Source organism: Hemibagrus wyckioides, linkage group LG08 (genome assembly GCF_019097595.1).
Source record: "Hemibagrus wyckioides isolate EC202008001 linkage group LG08, SWU_Hwy_1.0, whole genome shotgun sequence".
NCBI lineage: Eukaryota > Metazoa > Chordata > Actinopteri > Siluriformes > Bagridae > Hemibagrus > Hemibagrus wyckioides.
The window spans coordinates 18020231-18046456 of NC_080717.1; the positions used below are offsets into that span (position 1 = coordinate 18020231).

The 26226-nt window shown below is 37.8% G+C and overlaps 1 protein-coding gene across 1 annotated transcript; it reads right to left on the minus strand.

Moving 5' to 3' along the window:
* gabra4 (gamma-aminobutyric acid type A receptor subunit alpha4) lies at nt 1-26226 on the minus strand. Its single transcript, XM_058397974.1, has 9 exons — nt 25579-26226; nt 25248-25366; nt 20874-20941; nt 19965-20185; nt 18898-18980; nt 15420-15554; nt 12483-12635; nt 5941-6209; nt 1-2460 (listed from the first exon to the last, which is right to left on the minus strand). Exons 1-9 carry the CDS (start codon nt 25671-25673, stop codon nt 1927-1929), a joined length of 1677 nt encoding a protein of 558 aa, XP_058253957.1. The 5' UTR covers nt 25674-26226; the 3' UTR covers nt 1-1926.

Consider the following 26226-nt stretch of genomic DNA (forward strand, 5'->3'; position numbering starts at 1 on the left):
GCAGGTTAACGAGGATTTAATGTCTCTCTGTGTGTGTGTGTAACTGAGTGAGTGAGTGAGTGTGTGTTTGAGGAAAAAGAGAGAGAATATTTTTAGGAGGGGTGAGAGCAAGGGCACAAAGTCAATTTCACACTCAAGTGCACTTCCGGAGAAGCCAGAAACGGCAGACATTTGGAACGCTTCATCAGTCCACTGATAGCTTTGTCCATAAACTACACAGAGAATGTCCTCTATTTACACATGCACACAGAAAATGAAAGAAAGAGTAAGAGCGAAGGTAAGCGCGTGGTGAGAAATGTCAAACTGAAAAAAGACAAGGCAAAAGGGTATGAAATGTAATAAGCCTTCTGGTGCCTTGTATAAGTGACTACTTCTGTAGTAGAGGTAAGTGTCTGGAACAGCATGCCATCCCCCCAGGGACCCTCCACTACTAAATTCCCTGCTTTATGCTTAGCCTTTAGGCCAGAAACTGAAATAGAGCATAGACGGGGGAAAAAAATTAGGAACAGAAGAATGAAAACAAAACCCACAAAAAACCCTCTTATATTTTTACCTTCTTCTCTCAGTAACAAAGTAAAAAAATCTTCAAAGGCTTCATAATAAAACGATGCATTGTTAATGGCTTGGGGTTAAGAACGCAAAATGCATTCTCATTTTAGATGAAATTGGCTGAATGAAGGATGTTGGGCTGTTGTGGTAATGACCGGGTGATCAATATGGGTATGATTAAGGGATGTGATGAGGTGTAGGCCTGCTGACTCAGAGTCAGTGCTGGTAATAGGCTGGAAAACCAGTCAAGAGTTGGAGAGTTAATGACAAACTAACTGGAGGCTATAACAAATAATGTTTCCAGAAAAAAAAAAAACAGATAATATTCCAACATTTTTAAAATAGTCAGACATGATAGGGGAAACAATCCACTGCTCTTCACCAAAATGTCAAGCAGAGCTGGCATTCTATGGATAATGAAGATTATCTTTTTATAGATAATACATTCATATTGTGTATACAAAATGGATAATTATATAAACATAATGTTAATGTTGTACATAATATATAATGTAAGTATGGACACTCTCAGCACTCTTACTCATTCTCATACTAGTATTCCTGCTCATTCATGCTGTCATGGGTCATTCATCAACGGTACACACTTCCTGAACCACTACTTAATGGAAGAAAACATTATATAGTAAGGGACTTCTAAAAGCAAACAAAAATACAGTGGTGCAAACTGGTACAAGGAGGACGTTTGGGGTTTGTGGAGATGTGAAAGCATACGGTGCAAAAATTAATAAGCACTTTAATTTAAGTAGAAAGAAAAAAATGATAAACTAGCTAGTGAATTCTCCTGAAAGACACAAAAGACATGCATACAGATTTGCTGCTGATGGTCAGATATCCGCCCACTCAAAACAGGTTCCTTATGAGAAAACTCCTCACTGCTGACAACATCTATCAGACAGCCTGTTAACTGTTAACACATACATAAATGTGTTTCAACATGAAAACAAATTGTGATTCAGAAGCAGATTTGCCAGAAAACATACTAATAGAACAAAAAAAAAGAAATTGTAACGGTTTTCCTTTTTCCTGTTTCCATTTTTACACCTACGTGCTCGACAACAAATGTGCCTGCAATTTAATGACCAGTTTTAAATGGGCTAGTAAATCTAAGACTGTTTTTTTTTTTAATATATCCACATGCTCATTCTGTAAAAGGACTCAGTGACAACCTCTAAAAGATTTTGGATTTATGTTACCCCGATGATCTTCTGAGGTGCTTGTCCAGGCTGTTTTGTTTGTCCACTGATTTAAAGAAGATTCTAGAAATTGTGTTGAATTTGTTTGATCCTTGGAGGGATGTTGCTCCCTTTATGTGCTGTTTGGCTTTAAGAAATGTGACAAAATCTGAAAATTCTGTGATTAGGCTCCTCTTGCTTCCATGGTGTCTTTGGATAAGTATACCACCCAGTACACCATGTTAAATGCCCCAAAGGACACTGGGAAAAGGATGCGTGCATACTTATCAATCTTGCTGGCCCCGCCTGTAGAAGCTGCTGGTGGAGCACTGGATGCAGGCTTGGCATCTGTTTTCTGCATATTCTCCAACTTTGGAGCTAGAAGATGATGAAGAGAGCCAGAGCCGGTGGGTGTGTTGGCTGACGAGCGCTCAGGGACTGTTGGCGTCAAAGGCGGAGCCGGGGGCGTGGTTTTGGAAGCTGAAGCCGGAGTGTGTGCTTTGGACTGGGGGAAGGATTTGGGATGGAGTCGTGTTTGGCCTGAGGTGCTGCCTGTTGCGCATGAGCTGGAAGATAACTGGCTTGTCTGGAGCTCTTTGGATGCGGTCATAGAGCTCCTGCTGCAGGATTCATTTCTTTGGCTGCCCTTAGGGTCGGGCTGAGACTGAGTCGTGGAGTTTACACGTTTGCGTAGGTTGCCATTAGTGTCTGAGTTTTGCTGTGGGAGAAATAAAAAAAGACATGGTGTTTAGCTGATAATAACCAAGAGACCTTTTAACTATTCCTTTTTTCCACTTTTTAATATCTCCCAACAAAATTCTCGTTAACATTAATACTTTATGATCCACAACACAATGTTATCAGTCATTTATGTTTTTTGTTTTTTTTGTTGTTGTTGTTTTAAAGTAATAATATTTATTTCACTGCCTTTAAAATAGGATAAAGTGGTACTTGTCCTGATCCTGATCGGGTCACTCTGGCTCCAAAGCCTATCCTAGGAACACTTAGAGCGAGCTGGGAATATACCCTGATTAGGGATGCCAGTCCATTGTAGGGCACCAGCTACACACACATTCACTACATCAATCCTAAAGGCTTGCTATCCTGTCAGATGGAAGCAAACCAGAGAACCCAGAGTAAACCATGTGTACTTTGAGTGTACATGCAAAAGACAGGATGTCCAGCTCAGGAATCTAACAGAAGACCCTGGATCTGAGACATGAATATTCAGTATATTTGTATAATCTCACACTTAATGTCTAACCTCACAACTGAATGGTATTTTGTTCCTTCATTATTTATATACACTATTTAACATATAGCTGGTTAATTACTTACAATATTTGACATAATACTTGGGTGTGCGTCATAAGAAATGAAAAGGCATTAAACAAGACAAAAAGAGAAAAGACTTTTATTCAAATGCAAATGACTCTACAGTAAACTATGCGTGTCTATTCAGGCGTCAACTCCAGCAGGAGATGTGCATAGGCCTGCTTTTCATGCATATGCATCAGTAAGAGGCTTTTGCATGTGTTATTCTACTGTCAGTGGGAGGAACGTGGAGGCGTGTGGAACTGTACTAACCACACAGCTTACATCACCATACAAAAGGGACAGGGAGAGAAATGCAGGAGTCCAAACTGCACTGTGAATGTGTATGAACAGAATTAATGGTGCCCTTCATGAAAATAAGCAAAAATGAATATGTAAACAAAATAAGTGGTATGAGCTGAATCATACAGGAGAATGTTGTATTTATTTACTTTAAAAATTACTTTAAAAACTTCTTTTCCTGTTTTACTATTAAAAATGTTAAATTCATTAATTTATTTAAAATTTATCAAATGTAATATATCATTTAATTAATCATTTTTTCTGACATAATCCATAGGTAGAAAAACAGCTATGAATTTCCTTATTTCATGTCTAACATTACATAAAATTGGTGACAATCGTAGTACATTTGAACATTCTGAACTGCTTTCATTTCTTTTTTTTGTACACGTGAATTTCCCTCAACTCAGAGATGGCCATTGGAAAAACACACACTTTAGAACATTTTGAACTTTTTAACCATTGGTTTGTTTAACCGTCTTTGAGGTGAAATATCATAATACAACCCATAATGACACCATTCTTCACAAAAGCCCCGGAAATAAAAACAAGAGCCTCAAAATAATCCCATCATCAATTTTCCACCCCTATATTTTACAGACACCAATTCAATTTCAGTTTTATTTTTATAGTCCCACAAAGCAGGGTTGCAGAAATCAGGATCTAACATTTTAAATGATCTTTGTGAGGTGTGGGTGAGGTGAAAAATACCAGAAAGTATATATTTAAATGACCATATCATACTATATTTTGTGTAGGAGTGGCACATTTTAACAGAATGCAAAAATATGCCAATCCTAATAAAATGGCAGAAACTTCTGAAAAAAGTGGGAAGTGGGGCACATGGGGAAGTTTGAATCTAGCTGACCCAGTGGACTAAAAAGGTAAAAAAAAAAAAAAGGAATAAAAACATTCTAATGCCAATGCATTTGCAAAGATAGACAGACAGACAGACAGACAGATGGATGGATAAATAGAGAAAATTCATCAATCATCAATCATTTTGGCCCATACGTTTTTTTTTTTGTTTTGTTTTTTTTAATACTATTACAAAAAATTATTCTAATAGAAATGTTTTTTGTGTTACTAAACAAAAATCAAATCTGGAAAATGTTTTTATTTCATACAATGATGTCTGCTCATTTATTGAAGAGTGCCAATAATTCTGAAAGGCACTATAAGCTTGTATGTGGGTTACTGATATGGCCTTAAAACGGGAGGACACCCTTGGGGTATCACAGTGTGAGCAATGCAGTGTAGATTATTAGCGCACTAACCTGCCTTGGCCTTGGTGTTTGTACAACATAAACGTCTGTAGCTGAAATTTACCGCCTTTATTAGATCCTTTATACCTCTGAGGGTAGAGTCGGTACAGTACAGAAAAAATCCATTTTAACTAGTATTAAAACTGATAATTATTGAAATTTCTAGAAAAGCAGCTGAATTCTGATTGTGTCCATGTTATTTTTTTCAGAAGGAGAATAAAATTTAAATACAAAGAGGAAGAAACTCAGTTATAAAAACCTATATCTCTATCCCTGTCTAGAAAAAATAGTATTTATTTCCTCTCTTCTTCCAGTAGCTTGGCAAAGGTATTTACAGCTGCGCCTTGTCCCCGTTACCAAGGCAACCCCATTAATCCGTTATCCGTATGGTGGTCCACTAAACTACCATCAGCCTGCAATCATTCCTTATTAGGACTTTCTCCTCATAAAGCTCTGATGTGTTTGGATAGCACCAATCACAAATGTGGCTTTAAGGCAGCTTAGTCAAAATCTGCAGACTGCACTCAATCCTGGAATCAGCAATCAGATCAGTCTTCAACTGATGTGGACTTATTTGTGATTTTACAACCATTAATGGACTATGAGGTCAACAGCAGCTTAAAGCTGTAAATATTCTAATCTTAAATCTCATCATATTATTCTATATGAAAAATTGTATAAGCACATCCCAGAAACGCACTATAGACTAAGCACTTACACTATGCACTACAGTCTAGTGTATGAATTTTAAAAGGGTAGCATTGTCTCAAATGGAGCAGTATTTTAATAAGTGGAAGTATAAGCTTGTTGAAAAAGAGTCACACATGTGAAAGACAACAGTAGTATATTTTGTCCACCGTATTGTTGTTGCCTCTCTTGATGTTCACATTTTGCCTGTTTTAAGAGATAATATCTATAACCCCTGGCGCAGGATTCTGTATGACATTCAGCAGGCGTAACACACGGCTGATGCTATTTTGTTTGTCATTAAGATGGCAGGTATGTTGCATGTGATATGTCATTTTACAAACCTCTGATCTGACTAACGCAATGTAACATATTCAATGAGATATATTTTTTAAGAAATATGTAGAGAAAAAGGTCTATACCACACATACTAACAAATATTCTTTCCAAGTCAAATCATCTTGCCTTCTATCCAACAACCTAACAGACCTTTAACCCCTCGATCCATTGCACTGCAGAGTGTTTTATTGAATTTTCGCTCATCTGATGTACATTGCTAATGAGAAATGAATGAAACATTTTAACTATCTAGCCCAATATTGATTGGAGCAATAGGTTACTGTACTCACCTGTAGGATCTCCTCAGTGTCTTTTCCATTCCCTGATGACATGGTGCTCTTAGCAGCAGCAGCGGCTGCATTCTTGGCTGCCTTCTTCTTCGCTCGTTCCGCTTGCACGTTGGTGAAATAGTTCACAGCGGCAAACTCGATGAGAGCCGAAAACACGAAGGCGAAACACACAGCAATAAACCAGTCCATGGCTGTAGCATAGGAGACCTTGGGTAGAGAGTGACGTGCGCTGATGCTCAGAGTGGTCATGGTGAGGACAGTGGTGATACCTGACAAATCATGAAAAAAGGAAATAAACAATGGCACTGGTTAGAATGTTGAACTTTAATTAAATTTAAAAGCAATCTTTGTGTTTAGTTTTCACATGCTATTGGTAAGTCATACACTGTAAAACATGACAAACCCATTAAATTTTGTGAACTTTTATTATCATGACAAGTTTTGAAACAGATAACCCAAATAGATCTATCTATCTAAAGGTTATCTTCAAGTTGAGTTTACTCACATATTTAAGGCAGCAGGTCATTCATTTCTAATTTTAATCACCTTGAAATATCTTCCAGTGAGATTGTGATATGAGTTTATTAGTGTTTTGACAGTGTCACTGAACTCTAGCTATTTTTAGCTACATTTTTTTTTCAAAGTGTAACTATGTCACTGCAAGATAAAAAAATATATATAATCTGACAATTGTAATTAATGTTATTGTTGAGTTATTGTTAATTTTTTCTCAATAAATAAATAAAATAGTGAGGTAAAACCTAAAAATAAAATAAAATAAAATAAAATAAAATAAAATAAAATAAAATAAAATAAAATAAAATAAAAATAACACCTCTCCTGCTCTCTGAAGCATTAATTAAGGATTAATCACCCATTTATTAATAATAAACAGGCTATTTATACATTCTGAATAGATCTGTGGTTCAAAAATTTCTACGGAGACTTAAAATAGAGGGATTCTAGGGCTGGGTTAAAATTGTATAGAAAATTATAGAAAATGAACAGTTTATAAGGGTTAAACTTTTATGACCCAGACTTTCAAAATGATCTGGAGGACTGAAATCCTTCACAAACGCCCCTGTGACATTTATCTCTATATTTACTTCATACCTGTGATGTCTTAAAGCTTGGTGCATAGAGTCACATGATATTTAGGTTCTGGTGGTGAAGCTACATCAATAATAAACCAGTATAATAAAAAAATGGAGTGTACTCGTTAACCAGATTTAAATACATTATTTGCAGTAAACAGATCATTTATTCTAAACAGAGGCATCTACATGCATAAACAGGTGGCCAGAGAGGTTCACAGGGCATCCAGAGGTATGCATCATGTGAGTGGGAGGCTACTTTCATGTGGACAAGCAGTGAGCAAGTAGTCATATATGGAGAATGTTAGACAAACAAAGAACATGTTCATTATAAAATGCAACATGCAGTCCTGTGTGATACATTTACATCTTCCATATATTCATCCCTAGGTTGCTTTTTAATATGCAGTGTTTAGTCTGTTTGAATCAAACCCTCATGTGTTTCCTCATTTGAGCTGTTTCTGAACAGGTATCACACTCAGGTGTGGACGAAAGTCCAAGACCATCTGAGTGAGCTCAAAAAATGAAATAAACATGAGGCATATACATATGTCAATGATATACTTTGATATTTTAAGCTGATATTTTAAGCTGTTAACCTTGAGAAACAAAAGACATAAAAGAGAAATAAATTGTGGAGATAATTACTGAAATTTACTGTCAGCTCTTTGTGATCCATATACATATACATGTATTTGCTTTGCACTTGGCAATCCATTTGCTGTATTTATTATTTACCAAATAATTAAAGCAAATACTTAGAGCACCAGCCTGATAAAGATACAAATATAGATACAGACACAGATAGTGTCATTATGTTACACCCCTAGAATTTGATAATATAATATTGGAATGCAATTATGACAGGATAAAATTACATTAATCAATAACCTTGGAGCTCATGTAGCTGTGCATGCATGTGTGTAAGTGTGTTTACTAATGTAATATGGCTAATGTGGATCTGTGTACTGCGCAATTCAGTATGCTAAATTTATCCAAAGGTACTACAGCATCACGCACTGTCTACTCGACTTCTTTGCTTCGCACTGACACTTACACTGATGCTTAGATTTCTTTATCATTACTAGAAATTCTGAAATATTTGAATTAAGTATTACATTCTATATATATATTACATTTGATTATTTAATATTGTGGTCTAGGTGTTATATTCTCCACATAAGTTCGAGTGAGATGCCTTGCTTCCTGAATCTATTTATTCACACAATCCAACTGAAATATACACTGACAGTCTTACACGTGTCTGAGAAAAGTCCAGCATTAATTTTATAACTGTCTTTTTTTCTGAGGCCCTGCAGTATCAGGAATCTAATCATATCTGTTTTTGCTATCAACAAATGCAGGGCTGTCTGCTGCTTCACATTTTTTTCTGTTTGTGGCACAACTTCCTTTTACTATGCAGCTCGCCACTGCGTTACTTCAGCCGTGCTAGTGTGGAGGATTGTCTATACCTTCAGGCTGGGCTTGTGTTCCAGGCACTCAAAGACTGCGACAGAGTAGAATAAAATAGAGATAAACAAGACGTGACTCACTGTAAACTAATGAGGAGTTATGCCAGGAGTGATCTGTGATGTTTCATGATGCTGTTACTGGTATTGAAAATAATGGTTGTTCGTGCCAAAAAATGTCTCAAGGCCAAAACAAAAAGCTGCAAAGATGCACAGACTCTCAGAGACTGAAATGGCTATGGATACAAAGAGGGGACTTTGAAGTATTGAAGTGACACGGCATATTATTACAGCAGTCATATTCAGGTCTAGTGGCATTTCCATCCACACGGGGGCGCCCCTAACTCATTCTTAATTAAAATATATTTCTTTGAACGAGCAACAATGCGTGCATGCATAAGTTTCTTCCTGAACCCTGCCATAAAGCATCCAGTGTGCCAGAATTTGAGTCACCACCCCACACACTCCCATACACACAAACACAAATGCAGCCAGCATCCCCCTTCTCCTCCTCCTACACGCACAAACATACACGCACACACAAGCTTGACTGCATCAGACAGTGGACAGAGGTACCCTGACAATATTTACACTAAAACACAACACACAAGCGACAAGATATATCATATATAAAGACACAAATGCACAAGAGTGAAAATAACCCTATACGAACACTCGTACAAAATGGATTTTCATCATCCACTTGACTTATCAAATTGGGCATTTCAAATGAACAAGAGCGCAGTGTAATACAGCATGAACTGGATTGTTTTGAAACAGCACTAGGTGATGAACATCATTCTTTTATCCATCTGTCTCTCGCTCTCTTTAATAATTGTGTACAACACTCATATTCCTGTATGTACTCTCACTAAAAATGATAGAATTAGTTCTAGCACAATTCAATCCAATTTCTTACAAACGATGAAGGAAAATTCCAAATAAAGTATGATCAGTGAGCCAGATCTTGAACAAAATTCTTAGGAAGTTGAACAATTGAGAGCATTTTAATTGGAGTTGTAAGAAAAGTAACTCCATCACTAACCTTAACCTTAAACCTTAAGCAGTAATTGAGTAGTTAGTGGGCGTACTGTGGTTAATTTACATAAAATACATTTTTTAAAATGTGCTATTTGGGCTTGACAGCTAGAACGAGGCTCCCAGTAGAGCAAAGTAAAAGGTTCAGCCTTATACATGCACATAATTGTCTGTCCAGTATAATTAAAGGTGGTGAGACACATTGAGAAAACTGTTCAAAATACAATACGAACGCACAATTAAAGAGCATATGTCCTGTTCATAAGGTGTGAATAAAAACCTTTTTTTCCCCAGGCTCTATTTAAATGCTGTTGGCATAAGAGTTGTGAACCTGGCGATGAACATCTTATATGAAACCAACTTTTTCATCATGTTAAGAAACTTTTGGATTGTTTGGAAATAATTAAACCTTATTAAAACCTAGTAAAATACTACAAGTTTGCCTTCAACTAGTGGGACATCTGCATATATAATACCTGCCTTTCAGTCACACACAATTGCTCTTCCTGAAGTAACTTTTCCGGCTTAGCTAATCACCATGCGGGTGTTAAATGGTACAAACACCCACACATGCAAACACAAAAAGCATCAGATATGCTAGTTTGCTCATGTGAAGCATGAGAGGTGAAAAGTAACAAACTCCATGCACTCTCATTACAGTACTTGACTACAGGGTTCAGTTTAATGATTCATTTGAGTATGATTTTAATCATAGTATTGTTTCACATAGCTTTTGGTGGTACAGCGGCAAGATACTGCTCGATCCCCAGGCAGGGAGCTAACCCAGCCACTGAAGTGTGAACTCTCAGTGCCGGTCCCAAGCCTGAATAAAATGGGAGGGTTGTGTGAAAAAAGGCATCCGGCATAAAACCTTTGCCAAATGATATGCTGTGGCGACCCTCAACAGGGAGCAGCCAAAAGACCAACAACAACTGTTTCTTGTTACTTACTATTACAGAATTATTACTTGCCAACACTTATTTTTTGATCACTGTAACAGAATAATATTATTCACTATATTATCCACAAGAGTGTAAGCTAATTAACAGACAGTATGTCCAAATATAACATAACACAACACTCCAGGTGCCAAATGCTGAGTCAACAGCAGCAATGCCTGAGTACACTAGAGACTGATGAGCATTTATCAGGTATCTTGGCTTTTTAATATCTCAAAGGAAACAGCTTGATGCTGATCTATGAACCAAAACCCATTGAGATATCAGCATTTCATTGAGGAAACATGTACAGGTAAACCTTTAGCTAGCTACTGTATGAACTAAAGAGGCTAGCCAAATCTTTTTATGTTTTACAGTGTGAATGCTTAAACTAGATTCAACTAAATAATTGCCAGGAAAATGTACCCAAGACATCTTTAATACAAAGTACAAAGGAACATGAGCTAACTCACTAGATAATGAACCTAATAACATGTTTCTACTGCTAAAACCTCAAGAGTGTTTGGATAAGTTAGCCAGCTTTTTGGTTGAGGTTTGGTTCACTTTAAGATAGCTGACTTGCCTGAGAACAGTATATATATATATAAAGAATTTTCAGCTGTGTCACATATAAAATTTGTAATTCAAATTAAATAAAATAAAGTAATAACTAAAGTCGATTTTCACCATTCATTTTACTCTAGTAAATTTTTGCTACAGTTGCAGTAATGGTACTCAGGTCTGTGTGTGTTGTATCCTTTCCACCACTGGAAATATGCAAACCCTGTCATAGGAATAAGGTTTTTTTTATTTTTTTTTTAACTGTGTACTTTAAGGGCCTAAGCATGCCTTGCTTAAGCTCTCTGACGCTAAACTAATCTGGTTGCCCATATAGTCCATTAATCTCATGTATCTAGGATTAAACAAGATCACGAGAAGTATCGCAGTAGGACCACATCCTTAAAACAACTGCAGCTGAGTTGAGGATGAGGGCACTGATTTATGCCCAGCAGTAAACACACACACACACACACACACACACACACAGCACTTATGGCTTTAATTAGTGAGGTGTGACTAAAAAGCATACATACTTTATGTATCAGCACAGTGAGTCATTATGTATGGCAGCCTTCATCATTAGCCATCAGACAAATACCCCGTCTCTCGAGAGAATTCCATACACCGTCATTATAGACATGATGATGATATAGAAGGATCACTAAAACATTCCTACGCTGCATCAATTCGAATAAAGGCAGCACTGAGAAAACAAATTAAGCACTGATGATACCATATTGTGCCCACTTGAAATATTGTATGCGTTATTAAACACTGTTAAAGACTATTAATCATATCATGTATTCTCAGTCCTCTCTCTTTGTGCTGCTTTTACTCTGTCTAAGTACTGTCCTTCATCTCGCACTAGTGTCACTAACCACACGTTCATGCCCACTCTGCTGGCAACGCTCCAAACACACCACACTGTCAGGAAGCTTCTGAAGGTGGGTCAATGGTACACTTTCCCTGCAAAGAATGAGAGCGTGCTATTCTCAGCATCACCATAGCCCCAGGTAAAGTGTAGCAAGACACAGGAGGGGTGCGTGTGCATGCGAGTGTGTGTGTGTGTGTGTGTGAGAGAGAGAGAGAGAGAGAGAGAGAGAGAGACTGAGATAGAGAGAAAGAGGAAGAGAGAGAGAGAGAGTGTCTAAGAAAGACAGAACATGACTGAAAGACTGTGAGAGTTGAGATTGTTCAAGCCTACAGACAATTAACCCTTATTTAGCTAAAGACTCAGAGCCAAACAGTTGGAAAATGGGGAGACGTCATTAGACGAGACGTGAAAAGAGAAGAGAGACAAAGACAGAAAGCGAGCAAAAGAGAAAGGCAGGCAGCATTTTCTCTTCACTTCTTTGCTCTTCTATATTTGCATGAGAATGCTGTTTCAACCTATGAGAGAGAAAGAGCCGGAACTTTCCAGGGGATTTGTGATTAATACTCACCGAAGACAGTTCTGGCAGGCACAGATTCCTTATTTATCCAGAAGGACACTTGGGAAAGGATTACTGTCATGATGCATGGGATGTACGTTTGAATCATGAAGTAGCCCATTTTCCGTTTCAAGTGGAAATAGACAGTCATCACCACATATTCACCTGAAACGCAGCAGGAAACAGGAAGCAGCTTAAACTTCATAAATCTTGATGGTCAGAAGTTGTTTTCTAATTTTTGTCTACATTTCTTTTTGTGTACACAGGGAAAAACCAATATTAACCAGTCATATCAGGTTATATCATGTTCCAGTTATGATTACTTGAAAAAGCTCAGTCTGTTTTACAAGGACTTTGCCACATTACAGAAAAAAAAAACAAAACCACTTATGATTTGTTCACTGTTCTCTTTAAAAGTGTGTTTGTGACCCAGAAAAGTGAGAACAGTACGTTCTTTAAATAGGCGCACTGCTATATAACGAGTATTATACAACAGTTAATTCCGGTCTGCTAATTTGATTGGTTGAGCGGTGTTCCAAGAAATGCTTATATTTCTATAACTACACTGGGATATTCACTGTGTGTATCAGTCCACCGGTCTGTGTCCACTGCACTACACTGCGTTAGTGACATCACCAGCAGATGTTTTTCAGGAATGTAACATTTGAAGGGATGCCAATTTCACTGAAAGCACCTTTATCAGGAGTGTATAAATGAATGTGAGCTAGATTTCTATTCTATTTCCACTAATTCAGCAAAAATAAACAGAACATTTGGCCATTTTGTGTTTGAAACATACACAATATTCATTTCTTGTTTAAAAGCAATATCACACTTGCAGTCATCAAATCCCACCACTGCCAAGCTGCCACCATTGAGCCCTTGAGCAAGACCCTTAACCCTTATCTGCTCAGTTGTATATATGAGATAAATGTAAGTCTCTCTGGATATGTAAATGTGTGGTTATACTGAATACAGCTGTGATTACCTACAACACTCAATCGGGGGTGCTACGGTTGAATCACAGCCATGCCGATATTCAGTATAACCACACTCTTGGTCAAAAAAGAAATAGTAAGTGTTTGTTTTTGTAAGATAAAGAGAAATTCTATTAAACTGAGTTCTTGACAGTAAGAAAAAACACCAAGGTTTCAACACAATACGGTTGGTAGTGGATCTTAAAAATACATATGCAGTGTAAATACAATTAAGCACAATCAGGGCCATAATAAAGAAATAACTATAATCTGGAACACTAATGTCTCTGTGGAGTTTTCCACATTCTCTCGATGTCTGTGTGGGTTTCCTCCAGGTTCTCTGGTGTCCTCCTACTTCCCAAAAACATGTCAGTAGATGGATAGGCTATCCTAATCCCCCTAGATGTAAATGTAAATGGACTTGCATCCCATCCAGGCTGTATTCCAGTTATAGATACATTACCCTAAACAGGACAAAGTGTTTACTGAAGATGGATGAATGAATATATTTATTGTTTCTCATTTTCACGAAAGGGGACAATACTTTCTAGAAATGACTGCTTCCTAAAATGATCCTGATGAAATGGATGTTGTTTGGACCATCTGTTTGATGTGAAGCGTGTGGTTAGACTGAGGGCTGCAAAAAATCCCATCATAATGCATTTAAATTCATCTTTTATTTTTAGCGGTTATTTATTTATAACTCTGAGTGGTATCCGTTTCTGTTTCCCCCCAAACATGGATTCATTTGGCAGGCACTTTTATCAAAAGCAAGGTGAAGCAGAACACAATCCAACTGAGGCTTAATGCAAAAATAAAGCTGAGCCGGTGAACGCTAAGGGTCTTGCTGAAGGGCCCAGCAGCAGCTTCCTGACCTTCCAGAGATTTAAACTTAGAACTGTTTAAACTGTGAACAAACTGGATACAAGATTCATGGATATACAAGTCTACAATGATGATGAGAAACTATGTGAGCATTGGAGATGATGGACATGCCTACTATTTTGAATTTTAACTATTCTGATCTCCTATATTGCATAATGCACTATTTTTTACATAGTGTCACTGCACATTCTTACATACACACAGCCACTGTATATATGACTTAAATCATGACCAGTGTACATGCATTATACACACACAACCACATCTGCTTATCATACATATCTAACTTACAGTTTTAAATTGTTGTTTTGTACAGTTAATCTGTACAGAGAGCTCAGTTTCAGTTTGTAAATAATATGAGAAATATGGATATATGTATTCACTCTTTCATATTTGTGGTATTTTGTAAGGTTATTGTATACTTTTAGTCTTGTGCTGCCTTTGAGCAACTTTTAGTCCTAGTTCTCCCTGTTCTGCTTGTGTTGTGGCTGTTGGGACACCAAAGTTCCCCTTGGGGATTAATAAAGTACTCTCTACTCTACTCTACTCTGCTCTACTCTACTCTAATCGATTCTATTCTCTATGCTACTCTACATTCTCTTCTCTTCTACTCTACTCTATTATCTGTTCTACTCTCCTCTTCTCTACTTTACTTTTTATTCTATTCTACACTACACTAGTCTACTTTTGTCTTGAGTTTTACATGGAATTTCACTATCAAAAAATAAATCTTGTCCTTACCCACAGTAAAACATCCCAACAGTAAACTCCTACAATCCTAAATTATTTCAATATTATATAATACACCATGTCAGCTACAAAAGATTTGCTACGGCAGAGAAATAAGAAATATATATCTAAAGACATTCCCTGAGTTTATATCCCCGCTGAAACATGCTGTACAATATTTGTGATTATATCTGACATATATTTTCTTTCCTTTCCTTCGGTGTCCCAAGTGATTTGATATAAACCTTAAAATTTATTACTACATTTTAATGCATACAATGTAGAAAACAACTCAAGCTACACTTTATCTGCAACAGAAGGTAATTTGTCATTTTATTCAAAGAATCTGTGTGTGTACCTGTAATAGATTTGACTGTTTCACTGGAGACAGTATGTCCAATCAGATCATACTGAACAAGGCTGGACGATTCACTAGGAACTTCCACAGAGTGTTTGGTCCATGTGTAGATCATCTCAGTCTTGGGGTAAGCATCTAGGGAGATAAACATGATTATTTTTTTAAGAGGGATGGTTTGAGCTGGATATAGTATGTCACGACTGTGTGTGTATGTGTGTGTGTGTGTGTGTGTGTGATTAGGAAAGTCAAGAGGGGAAAAATAATAACAGAAAAAAAAAACTGCTGATCTGTTGTAATGTCACATAGTTATTTTGAAATAAAAGTTATTTTGAGAGCAGTGGTTGAGCCTGGACATAGTGTTTGTGTCAGTAGCAATCGTAAAATTGGACAGAGAAGAGTGAGGAAAGAAGAAGCGATGTTTCAATGTCTGAGAAGTTGTGGATGAGATAAAGCTAGGTAGAGACTTAGCATGGAATGGTGTATGTGTTTATATTAGTAGTGTGAACGTGTTCATGTGTGTATGGGTTAATTTTAGATATGACAAGATACGAAACATGATGGCTGACTGTCATCTTCAGCGCGTCCCTGGTGTGTCTCAGCCAGTGATCGAACACATGCGAGGACTTCACGCTCAGCCACATTCACTACACACTGCAGTCACACTACACACTGCAATTACTGTTACACAAACAAGCATGAAATGAGCAATCATAGAAAACCAGGCAGAGCTCAGTGGAAGTGAAATACACCGGAGTATCACTCTATACATCAAGAGCCAAATGAGGAGCTGAGTATATGTTGAGGATTTTGGTCTGTCTTTCAGCTCCCATAGTCCCAATTCTCCTGTCCTCCTTTGAGACCATCCATCTTTTTCTGTCACCCCCCCACTTCTTTCTAAGTCCCCACAGTAGCTGAGACAAAGATGTAGTGTGACCGAGAGCTGAAGCATTGCTGAAGTGTAATGAACGAAACACCCGAACAACAATAAGAGGGGTGCGTGCGAGGTTAAATCACATACGAAAGTGCGAGTACAGGAAGGAAGGAACTAAATTAAGCACATTACAAAAATGAGCATCATGATTAAAATAACGGAAGTATGCATCAGAGGAAAACCGGTGTACAAAAGAGTGAGATTGAGAAGGTAGGACCTGGAATAGGTCTACATTGTCCCGGAGCAAAAAAAAAAACAAAAAAAAACGTTAGTGACCTTGTCAGCTCTGCAGGATTCCATCAGCTCCCTGTCTGCCTGCTTTCCCTCAGGCCTATACAAGAGAGTCAGGTTAACTATTCTCCCAAACCGAGATTAATGAAACCTCCTCTTAAAAAACCAGAACTTGTGTCCTCCTCCACAATGTCACAATCTAACGACTTTGGGTAGCAGAGGGAGGGGCTCTGAAAAGCCTCTCGCCAGTCAAGCTTTTCTTTTCCCCATCTCCTGGACTGATTTTATCTACAAATCTGTCGGCTCGGGAAGATAAAAGCCCCCTGCTGTACACCAACCACAGATTCCCTCGATCAGAGATTAGTTTTCCCCTCTGCTTTTTAGCTTTCCTTTTTTGCTGACTGACCACCATAGAGGCAGGTGCTGATAGAGGGATTCTTTGTTCAGATCTAATTTTGCATCTGTACACTCTCACAGAAAAAAAAGCAATTAGAGGAGCTAATTCATATTTCTGCATGTGACAAATGGAGGTTGAATTGCACAAGAACATCTATAAAATTCAGTGCTGCTTTATTTTGAGAAACAAGGCAGTTTGCTTCCACATCACATTAGTCCCTATAAATATGATTCATTGCAAATACAGTCCATTTACTTGCCACCATTCTGAGCTATTTATTAGGGATAGTTGCACTGGTGGATGTATTTCAGGCAAAATTGTTCATGCTTGGACAAGTCTGAGTCTTTATCAAGTCTTTTTTTCCACTAGTACATTCCCTTCTGCCTCCTTAATTGTCAGCTTCCCTTCTTTAATGGTTTGTAGCCTCATAGATATGAAACCACAAAAAAATGGCTCGTACCTCAAAAACAGAATTCGGTCTAGGGGTATCTGATATAATTGTGTTCCGCTTCATGAAGATTTCGGACCTTCACTGAGAAGAGGGCAACACTTTGAGGATCCTGAGGCATCCAGAGATGTACCAGCTCCAGCTGGATTCTACTTTATGAAGATTTTGCACATTCGAAGAGAAGATGCCAACCCCATGTGGACTTTGAGGACAACAACCTCCTAATCAATAAATAGAATAACATTCTACATATGCCGTATCTCCATCATATAGCATCTGAAGGCTTCGGCATGGAGGATTTGGTATTGAATCTATAATGAACTCAGATGTTCTGTATATGACTGCAGAAAGGACATTATTCAAAATCACACTCTGGGATTAGAGATTAATACAAATAAGTTTAAATATAATTCTAATATTAATCTTGAACTTATGATCTGTAAAGCTGCCCTGAGACAATGTCTATTGTTAAAAGTGCTATACAAATAAAGTTGAATAGAAATTGAATTGAATATTAATAACAATCAAAACATTAGACTAATGAATAGATGGATATGCATTGGGAGTGTGGTTGAGCTTCGGCTGTGGATAAAGAGCAGGCTGGTCGAACGGCAAAAAGTTACTTATGTGCGTCTCTTTGAGCTTTTGGGTGTTTCCCCTATAAACAATGAGAGTGTGAGAGAGAGTGCGAGTGTGAGAGAGAGTGATGAGCAGCTCAGAGCCAAAAAAAAAACCAAAACAAAAAAACAAAGAAAAGTAAGAAGAATAAAGATCCTTTTGAGCTGTCACAAACCTGCCTTCTGTCTCCTCAATCATGAACCAACCCAGAAATAGTGTAACAACTGTATACTTCAGTATCTTCTTTTTTTAAATAATGATGTTAATGCCCATAAAGCCTTTTCTGATTCAGAAATAATTCTTTAAGCTTTCGTTAAGAACTGGCTCTGCCTATTTGTGAACTCCTGATTGAAGCACCCTCATAGTGCTGGTTTAGAAGATACCAAGATTTAAAAGTATATTAAAAATACACATAAAGTAGTATTTTTAACACTTGCATAATTTCTTCTGTTTTAGTGTCTAGAGATAATGTCTTGTTTATTATTCTAAAATATTAGGACAAAAACTGTCTATGATTAGGGGTGTCAAAACTTTATTCAAGTAGACTACATATATATCGTAAGTGTCAAATCATAACATTCTCATGGACAACAAACTGGTTCATTGGGCTTTTTTGGCTAGCACTATTCACAGTTTAGTGTTTTCTCAGCTATAACTAAGCCATTAACCCGCATACAATTATTGCCTTAATGCAAGAACAACTCTTTAAAGTTTAGTCTTTATAATGAGAAGTAATTTAGCAATACTCATCAGTGCTTTTACAAACTGTAATGGGAAAAGTTGTCAGTGACATTAACTTCACTGCATCCCTACTGCACCAAACTGGTCACATTAAGAGAATGAGAAAACTTACAGCTGCCAAACTTAAGTGGACAGGAATGGCCATCCATAGGAAAATCCACTAGCTTCATTGGACACTCTGCACTTATTGTCAGTCTGTAGAGCAACACATAAATACAAATGCATGTGACACATGTGTGACATACTGACATGCCTCCATAAGAAAAACATAGCCATGACTTATTACAGATTGGGAATGAGATCATTAAGTTGAGAAGTGAGAATGAGATAAAAGAGTTGAGGCTATGAATTAGTGATACAAGAGAAAAATATTTGCAAACTGGAGTGTGCATATTTTTTTAGTAAATCTTGGACATGTTGTAGAAATGCTTACATGCACACTTTATTACTTGTTACTGGACATATATTTTTTTCTAGAGTAGAAGGTTTATTTTGCATAAAATGGATTATTAAACCCAGTATATACAAGCAATCCAAATGTAGTCAGATTTAATGATCTCATTTCCATGCTTTACTTCTTTAAGTCTTACTAATCCACGCTTTAGGATCTCGCTTCACATAAAGTCATAGGCATTGTTATTAAGTATGGATGTCATCAGATAAGCTCCATATGTAATAATATAATGCTAATGGAAAACTATCTGAACTGCTTATCCTATACAGGGTCATGGGGAACCTGGAGACTACCGTAAGGGACTTAAGGTACAAGGTTGGGGAACACCCTGGATGGAGTCCCAACCCATCACAAATCACAATTGCACACATACACACACATTCACACACTATAGACAATTGAAAGATGCCAATCAGCCTACAATGCATTTTTTTGAACTGCAGAGGAAGCTGGAGTACATGGAGAAAATGCAAACTAAGCACAAGCAGGGCAGAGGCAGGAATCGAACCCCCAACCCTGAAGGTGCAAGGCAAACGCTAACCATTACGCCACCTAATGAAAAAACTATTTAAAATATATCTGCAGAAATGTCATTTGCCGACTCGTAAGAAAAGAATCTGAAGGAATCTTCAATTCAGTACTTTCTAAACGACTGAACAGAGTTAGAATCTGCACAAATCTGTCTTTATATATATTATATAATAAAGCATATTACATATATGTACCTCATGGTGTAAAGGATTGTGCCATTTTTCATTATGCGGAAGAGTTTGTTGGGGGCAGTTATGTTGTGAGCCACAGATCTTTTCCCGTTCCTGAAGAAGGTATCAGGAGTCCACACTTTGGTTACCATCAGGTTATTTAGTCGCAAAATCTCAATTGGTCCCTCATACCTAAGCCTCCGGTCCTCCCACGTCTGTCGGAAAAACACATCTATTGTGTACTCCTGAAAAGAAATGCAGAATCAAAGCAAATCAGAGCTTCCAAAACGTGAAACATGACTTGACATTTACATACTAAAATGGCTGAAGTTACATCAGTTAGGTAAATTATTGGTTATTATTCGATTAGATTAGATTCAACTTTATTGTCATTGTTCAAAGCCTGATGTTTAAAGCCAATGAAATGCAGTATATTGTCAGTGTGTGAAAAGACGATTAATCATGTTCCCTGTCTGAATGCCTTTTTTCTAAACCACTTGATATAAACAGAAGAGTGCAATGGTCCATTTACAGCAACTACACACTTCAGAGCACTGATTACAGCATCCAACAAATTTCACTGCTGAATATTTACTATAGTACATGTTGTTCTGATAAACTGATGTGTTTGATAATAAGCTTGTTGAGAGTGTACATTACATATCATCATTATATCTATATATACATCAACACAAGGCATATATCTTACATCTATATATGACTGATGCTGTCAACACTAATCTAAATGAATGCATCCAAATCAAGTAAACATTTTAAGATGGACATGGGTATTTGAATTGACTTTTCAGCTACATGGTCAAACATGACATATGCTGCATTTATATCCCAATATTTGGACCTTTTACACCTAAAAATGACCACACACTCAATTTTCTAAGGATCTGTTCTAATTCATTGTGAATGCAAACATACCATTTCCACATCAGATACTGGACCAAAACTAGTGACATAGATATCAGTCTTCACCTCAGTCACCGGACCTATTAAAGGATGAACACAGTTATTCATTCTCTACAAGAAATTCTACAACCACATACACTCACTGTCCACTTTACGAGCAAATCTTGTACACCTGATCATTTAATTTATGCAGTTATCTAATCAGCCAATCATGTGGCAGGAACACTACGCATAAAATCACGCAGATAAAAGTCAAGAGCTTCAGTTAATGTTCACATCAAACACGAGAATGGGGAAAGTGTGACTTTAATCATGGCATAGTTATTGGTGCCAGATGGTTTGGTTTAAGTATTTCAGAAACTGCTGATCTCCTGAGATTTCCACACATAAGGGTTTCTAGGGTTTATGCAGGATGTCTGTCGAAAACAAAGAACATTGACTGAGAGGCAGTTCTGTGGGTGTAAATACCTCACCCAAACTGCACAAACTGCATTCAACTGTCCAGTTAGGGTGAATCTGTGCCCATCTCCCTCAAAGTTTTGTGCATTTGAGATGCTTTATTGTTCGTCATGGTTGTAATGAGGGATTATTTGAGTTACTATAGACTTCTTGTCAGCTCAGACTTCTCTACTTTTACTTCTTCTCTGATCTCTCTCTTCAACAAAGTGTTTCCACTAACAGAATTGTCATTTGTTTTTCACACCGTTCTGTATAAACTCTAGAGACTGTTTTGTATAAACTATCCTAGGACAGCAGCAGTTTCTGAAATACTCAAACCAGTCCATCTGGCACAAACAACAATGTCATGGCAAGTTCACAGAAAGCACACCTTTTCCCCATTCTATATATTTGATGTGAGCATTAACTGAAGCTCTTGTTCTGTATCTGTATGATTTGATTTATTGTACTGCTGCCACATGATTAGCTGATTAAAAATGCTTAAACATTGTTGTATAGGTTGCATTTTTGAAAAACTTTATAACCAAGACGTATGGTTTGCTGAAATGGTTACATTATCGATGCATTTATTTAGCTGCTGATTTTATTTAATATACAAACTAAAACCTCTTATTTAAAAACTGAACTGGCATTAATACTTAATGTGATATCTTTGTCTGTAATTTAAATCAGAGCAAAATACCCCAGAACTCTTTATAGCACATTGAGTTTGCCTTCCCACATGATTGCTCTGAAAATGATGATTATGGCTCGGAATCTAACAACAAAACTTGGAATCCAGAAAAAAAAAAAAGCTGCTGAAGTTAGTTCTCACATCTCACATCTGTTATCTATCTGAACATGCTTTTGCCATAGCATGCTCATTTGGGTTGCACGCTTTATGGACTGAACTGAATTCAAACATTAAACAAATGGCTGCAGAAGGCAGATACTGCATCATTACCCTGCCAGCTGAATGTTCTGAGAGAAAACAGATAAAAAGAAAAAGAAGAAGGAAAAAAGCTTGGCTGCCAAGTTTCAAGTACCACCATGGCCAACATTCGCACCTAAACACAATTTAACTCAAGCCTTTCCAAATACCTCCAACAGAGTCCAAATCTGTCCTGAACATATGACTCCTGATGAGGAGAATCATGCTGCACTTCTGAAAAAAAAAACTGTTTATCTAGTGATCATTGCAAAAATGTGTAACATGATGCTGCACACATAAAACTAAACAGTCTCAATGTTTGCAATCCTTGCAAAAGTTAAAATCAGGTCCTATCATCAGGTCCTACCAGGTGTACTGGTACTGTATCATATTGCGATTACAGCTACAGAAAACTATCAACAGTGATTTGCATTGCTTTTATAATCAAAATATTCATGATTTACTGAACCCCAACTGAACAGTCGATAAGAATATCTAAGGCATCGGTTGCTCACAGCATACTATAAAACATTTATTGCTTTGCAGTTGTGTTTCCATGCACATATCCATATCTGAACTGAATTTCAAAATAGCAGACAGAAAAAAATGTAAACTGTAAATCACAAACAAAACATATTCTGGGATATTTACTGACTTCTATTTACTATTTACTGAGATCTATCTATCTATCTATCTATCTATCTATCTATCTATCTATCTATCTATCTATCTATCTATCTATCTATCTCTATCTGTTCATTGTGGTTGTATATTTAAACAAATCCAATACTCTCTAAAACCCGAGGGCCTCACACAAGTGCGTCTGTCAGGTTGAGGTCGGAATGCACTTGCACACTTGCATACAATTCCTTTATTACACTATCACCAGTTTCCAACAGCAACAGCAGATCATTGCAGTGGATATAAAAACACAATTCTTCAATAAACTGGTATAAATGTAAATAAAGTTTAAGTCAAGTGAGCCTGGCCAAAAATAAAAAATCACTTAAGTGGACCAATAACACATCACTAACTACTCTATTCGCATATTAGCATTAAGGTACAAATAAAAAAGCTTACAAGTTTGAATTGCATAAGTATTCAACCCCATTGCTGTGAAATCCCTAATTAATTCTTTTGGAAAGACATGCTTACAGCTTGCTAATGAGGAGTTACACATCATTAGCACATTCTGTGAGTAGCTGAGTTAATTGCTCTATTTTGCCCCCTAGTGGAGTAAAAAAGACTAGAACTTTCACAAACCTTTCAAATGATCATGAATCTAAATTCAGTTCATAAGAACATGTAGCAGGCCTGGGCATGCAGTTTGTCTGACACCTCTGGTCTACGCTCAAAGTGGATCATTGTAAGGGTTTAAAAAATGTCGTAAGGCAAAATGATACCAAATCATGCGGTAAAATCTTTAAATCTACTGATGTACACTCTTCTGAAGATATGTTATGTTTCTTCCATGATGACCTTTGTGTGTTTCATGAATACAAAGAAACAACCTCTGAACTTCCTTACTACACAAGTTCACAATAACCTGATTCTGGAGTTAAGCTCTGCCCTGCATGGTGTTTAGTCAATAAAGTATTTTGGGAGGAGGAAAAATGCTGGAAAACACTGTAAGCTAGACAGGGGGTACTCCAATGCATTAGGGGGGAGGTGTTTTTGTGGAAGAACTAGCAAGGTAATGACTAACCTGTCACGCCTGAGCCTGTTTTCTCATGTATATTTAAGTACATATGTGTGAGTATGAACAGAGAAAATCCAAAGCTGAGTGAAAGGGACAAGTCTGCTGGAAAGCTACAATGTTATTTGCTTGAAAAAAGTTGAACATTACTGACTGACCATCATGCCAAAGGCACAAGCAGACTTGAGCTGATCCCAGGACTGGGATCCCTGTAGGACCCAACAAAAAAGCATGCTTTTGCTCAAGCATGCTCTGTGGGAGCTGGCAGGACTGGTCAGAAATGTTTGTGGGTGCAGATGGGATTGGTCAAAAGTATCTGCGGGAGTTGGCAGGATTGGGTAAAAGTATCTGTGGGAGCTGGCATGATTGGTCAAAAGTATCTGCAGGTGTTTGCGGGATTGGTCAAAAGTATCTGTGGGAGTTTGCAGGATTGGTCAAAAGTATCTGCATGGGGCTGCCAGGATTGGACAAAAGTGTTTGTGGGTACTGGAGGGATTGATCAAAGCTGTAGGAGCTGGAGGGATTAATCAAGACTGTCTTCAGGAGCTGGAGGGATTGATCAAGCCTGTAGGAGCTGGAGGGATTGATCAAGACTTTCTTTAGGAGATGGAAAGATTGGTCATGACTGGCTGTGGGATCTGGAGGGATTGGTCAAAACTATCTGTGGGAGCTGGAGGGGTAGATCAAGACTGTCTGTCAGAGCTGGAGGCACTGGTCAAAAGTGTCTGTGGGTGTGGATGAGATTTCGTGAGTGAGCAGCATGGGATATAAAAAAAACAGCTCTGCGCACACCTCTAGGGACAAGCTAGAATAAATGTTCACATGTGCTCTTACCCTGGTTAGCCTGCGCAAATTGTGCATACTGTCCAGATCGTTTCAAGGGTCATTAAACATTTCTCAGCCTAATTACATTAGAAATATTTAAGGCACTAAGCTGCACAGTGACCATAGCAGGTCTGAGTTTTCAGCTCTGAGTTATACACACCTTCACATACAATAAATCTAGATCCAAATGAATGCTGAAGGCCTTTATTTCACACCGTAAACTATTTCATCACACTTTATAAGAGTTCTTTTGACACCGTATTTGATCTTTCAATATACACTGCATCACGGGTGATAATTCAGCAGTCGGTTTTACTGATATAACACAGCCAGCATCCTTCACATAAAAAGGAGGGTCTGTAGATACTGTAGGTAGGAAAGCATCTGAATTTCAGATGAATCATTTTTGTTAAACAACTTTCCTCATTGAAGATCCACTCTATTAGACTAGTTGACTGTTTTAGATATTTTTTATTTATTTATTTTTGATACGTACCGCCGAATCCAGGGCGCAGTCTGTTGTCATAACCCTCCAGAAGTCGGTCTAAGATCTGGGTGAAATTTTCGGGGCATAACATCTCATCCTTCTTTACCTGACCTGAGATTTTCTTAATGCTGCAAACGACACGCAACAAGACAAAACGCGTTAGGATGCGCCATCGACCCGCACGAACAGAAAACGGCAGTATCATTTTCTGTCATTTCAGACAGCTAGAACAGTTGCATTGCACTTGAACTTGGCTTCGTATGTGACCCGATGCGGGTAACTCGATGTTACATTATGGTGCCAAAACTAGACCCGAGTGCGCAACGTGTATGGAACTCACCAAGCCGTAACGCACAGAAAGTAGAAGAGTGTGGAAATGTAAGTGGGGCACATTGCAATCACCGTCTCCTTCTTGGCCGAGACCATCTTTTGCATGCCATACTTCAAGCTCCTTCACATTTCCAAACGTCTTGTCCCAGGGAAAGGTAGCAGGCGAGAAAAAGAGCGCATCCGCGCCAAATGCACTAATACCATCACCCCAAAATCTCTCGATCGCCAGTGATAGAAAAAGCAAGAACAAAAATCCGTCTAAAGTCCCATATCTTCACGCAAGATATAAATCCAAAGGTAAAACTCTGGCAGTGTGTAAAAGCATCCACAAACCGAACGGAGATGTTGCAGTGCAAGATTCTCAGCGCTAAAAACTGGGCTGTGAGTCTGCAGTGCTTCAAGCGCACAGTGAGAAGGAAGCAGAAAGGAGCGAACTCAGCGCACAGTGTGCCAGATTGAACCGGCTGTTTCTAATCCAGTCAAGGTTTTAAAAGACTCCCAGTTCATGCTAAACCAATCCAAAGTGTAACTCTGGGTTGATATACATGATATTTCCCAGGCGAAGGAAGATTTTATAACCCCAACTATGACTAAATCCGTCTCAACTGGGAGTTAAACCGCCCAATCTGGCAACGCTGTTATTAGTTTGGGTGATGGC

Excerpts from the sequence above, each read along its gene's own strand:
- gabra4 (XM_058397974.1), bottom strand. The coding sequence starts at position 25,673 with ATGCAAAAGATGGTCTCGGCCAAGAAGGAGACGGTGATTGCAATGTGC. Across the intron at positions 18,981-19,964 it reads ACAATCCTTTACACCATGAG|ACTGACAATAAGTGCAGAGT; the intron begins GTACATATATGT and ends GTTGCTCTACAG. Across the intron at positions 15,555-18,897 it reads TCCACTTAAGTTTGGCAGCT|ATGCTTACCCCAAGACTGAG; the intron begins GTAAGTTTTCTC and ends TTATCTCCCTAG.